Source organism: Propithecus coquereli, unplaced genomic scaffold (genome assembly GCF_000956105.1).
Source record: "Propithecus coquereli isolate 6110/MARCELLA unplaced genomic scaffold, Pcoq_1.0 Scaffold110, whole genome shotgun sequence".
Lineage (NCBI taxonomy): Eukaryota > Metazoa > Chordata > Mammalia > Primates > Indriidae > Propithecus > Propithecus coquereli.
Window position 1 is genome coordinate 1128198 of NW_012134970.1, and position 2680 is coordinate 1130877.

The window sequence follows — 2680 nt, forward strand, 5'->3', positions numbered from 1 at the left end:
CAGTAGCACCCCCCTGAGTCCCATTGTGACAACCAGAATGTCTCCAGATACTGCCACATACCTCTAGATGGGGAGAGGAGGCAGCAAACTCACCCCCAGTTGAGAACTACTGGGTTAACATACCCCAGCTTAAAAGGTATTAATTGTAAGAACTGTACCAGTCTTTGTACAATAGTGTTAATATTTAAATACCTTTTTTAAGAATTGAATTGTGTTGCATTTTAGGGGGAAAAAAGTAACTAGCATTGTGATTAAGTGACTCCAAGATCACATGGTGTAGTGATAGAGCTAGGATCTAGGTTCCTGATACTCTATCTGGTGCTTTTCCTTCCATACCTTAAAAAAAGCTCTTACCTAATCGACTTTTTTTAAAAACGAAACTTTACATAAATTATACCCCACCACAAATACATAAAGGTGTACATAGGGTTTCTTTTCAGGTTTTGGGTATTCATAAAGCACTGATTTTATTCTTATAGACACAAAATGATTTCATGGTTATCTGCAATGTTGCAAAAATCCTAGAGCTAGTTGTACCACTGATGGAGCATCCAAGTGAAACTTTCCTTGCCACTATTGAAGAAGATCTAATGAAGCTTATCATCAAATATGGCATGACTGTAAGCATTCAGTTTACCATTTCTATATTGATTAGTATACAATTTGCAAATGATAACTTGTAAAATATTATTATATGTCAGAATCAAGTTCCTATATATTATTATATTTTTAAGTAAATATTTGTAAGAATCTAAATTTTTAAAATAGTGTGTTTTTACCTTTAACTTTTACCTAAACGATAACACATTCTGTATCTTTTAGGTAGTACAACATTGTGTGAGCTGTCTTGGGGCCGTTGTAAATAAAGTGACACAAAATTTTAAATTTGTGTGGGCCTGTTTCAATAGATACTATGGTAAGTTCAGTGCCTGAACTTTAAAATTATCCTGCTAGGTTCTGCAGTGTATCCAGCTCATTTTAAACAAACCTGATACAAGCCTAGAATTAAGGAAATTTTAAGAGGTGTGATTGTCCATCATGATCCACTCTCAGATGCAATATTTTCTAGTATCTTTTGTATTCCCTTAAGAATCCACTATGATTACTTAAGAAATTTATCTCCTTATAAGTAAAAGTTGGTAAATTTTCTGCCTGTTATATAAAGTAAAATTAAATATTTTTTCTTACATTAGTTCTTTTAGGCTCTAAAGAGTACCCTAGACATATTTAATACTTAAAACAATTAGTAAAAATTAATTGTAATTCATTAGTAGTTATTATTTGAACATAGTAATTTAAAAATAAAGGGTTTATTATAAATATAACTTATCTTTATTAGGTGCCATTTCAAAATTAAAAAGTCAACACCAAGAGGACCCAAATAATACTTCACTTCTAACAAACAAACCAGCACTTCTTAGATCTCTTTTTACTGTTGGAGCACTATGTCGACATTTTGATTTTGATCTGGAAGATTTTAAAGGCAACAGTAAGGTAAAGATTATAATATTACTTGGAATGCTGTGAAACGCAAAACTGTGTGAGCTGAGAATGACCGTAATAATCCAGGATGAAGGTAGCATTAGAATAGTTTGCTTCAGTTAGAATTCTGAAAATTGCTACTCAAAGTCTGATCCTTGGCCTGGCTGCTGATCCATGAACTATTACTGGTGTGTGACAAGATATGAAGTTTCCGTGACAAGTTATATCAGTTTTGTAACAGTAGGTAACACTTTTGAGATCAACAGCTGACTTTGTTTTTTTTTCCAATGAAGGGAGCAGTATATTGATTTACATTCTGATGCAAGCTGCTTTGCCACAAACTGGTACTTTAAATGCCACTGTTGTAAAATAAATGGAATTGGTGACTTATTTTTCAGTAAAGTTCACGTATGGAAAGTCTCATTATTTGCCTTTAGGTAGTTTTTTTCCTTTATACTTGAAAATTGATCTAAATTACTCTTCTTGAATACTTTAATGTGGTTTTTTTCCCCCCCGTAGGTTAACATAAAGGATAAAGTACTTGAGCTATTGATGTATTTTACAAAACATTCAGATGAAGAAGTACAAACAAAAGCTATCATTGGTCTAGGTAAGTTAAGTCTAAATTTCTTTATAGTTTTTAGCTGTTTGTGATGTGGAGCAAGTTTTTAAATATTTTGAGTCTAAATTGTTGATTTATTTAAATATATTTCTACTAGCAGTAGAATCTGGTCCATGTAGGGTTAGGGGTTAAAACACCTGGAATCCGTTCATGCTGTAGCCAGTGACCTCCTGGGTAACCTTGAGCAAATCACTTAACTTCTCTGTTCATTAGTTTCTTCATTAGTAAAATAGAGATAACGGTCTTATCCCTACTTCAGAGTATCTTAATATTTATTAAAGTACTTTGATAAAGAAAGATGATGTATAAGAAGACGTTTCTATTTGCCTTTTTTTTTTTTTTTTACTGTGAGACAGGGTCTCACTCTGTCATCCAAACGGGAGTACAATGACATGGTCACAGCTCACTGCAACCTTTAGCTCCCAGGCTTAAGCAATCCTCCTGGCTCAGCCTCCCGAGTAGCTAGAGCTATAGGCGTATGCCACGACTCCTGGCTAATTATTTTATTTTTTGTAGAGATAGAGTCACACTGTGTTGCCCAGGATGGACTCAAACTCCTCGGGCTCAAATGATCCT

General features: G+C 33.8%; 1 protein-coding gene across 1 annotated transcript in view; it reads left to right on the forward strand.

Moving 5' to 3' along the window:
- Positions 1 to 2680, forward strand: part of NIPBL (Nipped-B homolog (Drosophila)) — a 269747-nt gene that overhangs the window by 238324 nt on the left and 28743 nt on the right. The window contains 4 exon segments of the mRNA XM_012649432.1: positions 480 to 620; positions 823 to 916; positions 1340 to 1494; positions 2002 to 2092. Of these exon segments, the coding sequence (XP_012504886.1) occupies positions 480 to 620; positions 823 to 916; positions 1340 to 1494; positions 2002 to 2092 (481 nt within the window).